At 60.0% G+C, this 2,540-nt stretch overlaps 1 protein-coding gene and 1 non-coding gene across 6 annotated transcripts in view; both read right to left on the minus strand.

Moving 5' to 3' along the window:
- Positions 1-690: 690 nt before the first annotated feature.
- The window catches only part of LOC104860305 (melanoma-associated antigen D4), a 7,292-nt gene continuing 5,442 nt past the window's right edge, over positions 691-2,540 (minus strand). For 3 of the 5 annotated variants that reach the window (XM_010621452.3, XM_010621449.3, XM_033760381.1), the window contains exons 11-13: positions 1,873-1,987; positions 1,083-1,513; positions 691-938 (exon numbers count right to left, since the gene is read on the minus strand). In XM_010621452.3, the coding sequence (XP_010619754.1) occupies positions 878-938; positions 1,083-1,513; positions 1,873-1,987 (607 nt within the window). In that variant the 3' untranslated portion in view covers positions 691-877. Of the gene's footprint in view, positions 939-1,078; positions 1,514-1,872; positions 1,988-2,540 lie in introns of those variants that run through there. The other 2 variants (XM_033760379.1, XM_033760380.1) reach the window with 2 other exon arrangements.
- Positions 2,234-2,362, minus strand: LOC117284872. The gene has a single exon (XR_004515942.1). It is a non-coding gene; the product is annotated as a small nucleolar RNA SNORA11 (small nucleolar RNA).

Raw genomic sequence — 2,540 nt, forward strand, 5'->3', positions numbered from 1 at the left:
GAACTCTGAGTATCACCCGGCCCTGGACGAAACCAGCACCTTGACCTGGCCTCGTCCTCACCAGGAGGGCCCTGATTCTGGGGAAGAACAGTGACATCCCAAACTGGCCTCGGTTCCCTCCCTGGCCACGGGCCGTGGAAGCGTGCCTAATGCTGTGTTTTGGCAACCTCCTCTTCTCTCAGCAGCTCTGCCTCTGGCAGCCCATAAGCAGGTTAAAGCCATGGCTTATAAGGCCTCCCTCTTTTTTTCCCCCAGGGAAGAGGCCCAGGACCGTATGGATGGTGAACCACGGGTTTTGGAACCTCGTCTCCAGGAAGATGGCTTTGAGGTGTTGCGTGAACACTGCCAGTGAGCGCCTGTGGACCCTGTTGCTGGTTGGCGGGCGACCTGAGCCCTAACCCTCCGGGCCTCTGTGCCACTCCTTCTCCTGCCTGCTCTTGGCATCTAGCCAGTGCCGCTCAGCTGCCCTGTGGGACTGAATCACATAACCGCGTGGCCTGGGGCTCCCCTACATTCACGGTCTCCCCGCTCACCTGGAATATGCATACTCCCAGCATCCCACCCAGACCCGTGGGCCTTTATCCACACGGATGGGGCCCACTGATCGCAGGGGTCCCGAAGAGCCCAGACACCGGCCATTTATAGGAACCCCTTGTGTCGGTAAAGCAGGAGACATCCACATCGATTTGCAAGTTTAATGTAACACTGATAGCAAAACCGTGAACACAGAAGAAAAAGCACACCAGGAAAGCAAGAAGAACAAGGGAAGCTGCATCTTCCCAGCCCCTGTGACCCACAGGGGGAAGCGCCCAGAGTGCTGGGTGAGAGGGCCGCTGAGGGGGCTGTCTGGCTGGGTGAGGACGACCGCCGCAGCGCCTCAACGCTGTCTGCAACATGGGAATGAGAGGGAACGCGTACACATCAGAACCCACAGTAACCTGCCAGGGGCACAAGCGATGACACCAGCGTGCTTCCACGGGCTCACTGTTGCCCCCGCCCAGCCCTGCGCAGGCCTCCCTCCGACATCACCCAGCTGGGCCCCAGCCCTCCCAGAGGGTCTCAGGTCCCCGTGACAATCTTACTGGATCCAGGAGAAGAAGCTGGCACCAGCTCTAGCGGCATTTCTGGTGCGGATGGTGGAACTGGTGCTGGGGCCGTCTAGGATGCTGGTGCTGGCCCCAGGGTTGGGGCCACTGCTGACGCCAGCTCTCCACGTGGCTCTCCTGTTGGCACGGCTGCTATTCAGGATGTACTGATGGTACCTGGCCCAGAAAGCAAAGGGGATCCTGGCCCAGGCGTCGCCAAAATCCCCGTCCTCATCCCAGGTCAGCAGTTCGGCCTGTATGTCGTCCCAGCTCCACCGTCCAATCAGAGCTTCGTCTCCGATGTTCATCTGGGCCCTCATTTGGGCCCTGGCATGCTCCTCGGCCATATCCATGTCCATCGTCCTAAAAGCATCGTCCACAGCCTCCAGAAAATGAGCCTTCCACTCCCGGGGGTCTCGGTTCTGGTTCTGAGGTGGGAAACGGCAGCCAGCCATCACCACAGGTTACCCCACGTTCCAGGAACGCCTCCTGCCGGCCACACCTTCCCATGACCACACTCTCAGCCCCCGCGCTCAGCATGCCCGCTCCCACGTTCTCCAGGGACCGAGGATAGGGTGGGCCCTGGCCGGAAAATCCCGGGTTTCTACCTCTCTGAGCCAGAGCTGGGAATACGCCCCCTCCCCCAGGCTATGACCTCGGTGAACCTACTTAAGAAACTCAGGAACCTCTCAAAGCCTCCGGAGAGGAAAGGTGGTGACCAAGACACACACAAAGTACGGCAAGCGCCACCCTGCTGCTGGCCCCTGACAAAGACGCTCTCCAGTACCTGGGCGATGAATCTCAGGACCCTCATCTTGCTGGTCTCATGACAGGCTCGCAGGCCCCACAGGAACTCATACTCTGGTGGGTTGCTGCTGGGGATCTTCTTGTATTCCAGGTACCTGAGGGTGAGAGGGAATCGCCCTTTGCTTCTAGGCAAGCTGACCTGTGGCTGAACCGATGTGCTCCCCGCAGCTCCTCCTCAGCCAGGGTGCTGCAGCCCACCTCCCGGAAGAGGACCACCTGGGTCCTCAGCCCTGGACTCAGGCACAGCCTCACTCCCAGGCCCTCGGCTGAACGACAGCGAGTCCTCCAGAGCCTTAGATTGGTGACGCTGCCCGGAAGCCCTGGCTAGGGGCAGAGGCGACACGTGTAGGGCATCTGCCCATAGGGGGGCCACAAGTGTTGTGCCCCTCTTCACAGTGGCCCTGGATTCCTGTTGGGTGCGTTGTAAACAGAGAAGCCATTCTTGGGGCCCTCTGCTCTGAGCACACCCCATGGTAAGGGTCCCCAAGGAGGGCTGAGCCTGGGCATGAGCCACACTACAGACAATGGCCAGAAAAAAGGAAGAAACATTCAGCCAACGGTAGCTCCAGGCGCACCCTATATTCATCTCCTCTCCCGTCCTCCCCTCCCCTCCCCTCCCCTCCCCTCTCCTTTGATTGCTTATACTAA

Source organism: Fukomys damarensis, unplaced genomic scaffold (genome assembly GCF_012274545.1).
Source record: "Fukomys damarensis isolate Sample0158 unplaced genomic scaffold, DMR_v1.0_HiC HiC_scaffold_39, whole genome shotgun sequence".
In the NCBI taxonomy this organism is placed as follows: Eukaryota; Metazoa; Chordata; class Mammalia; order Rodentia; family Bathyergidae; genus Fukomys; species Fukomys damarensis.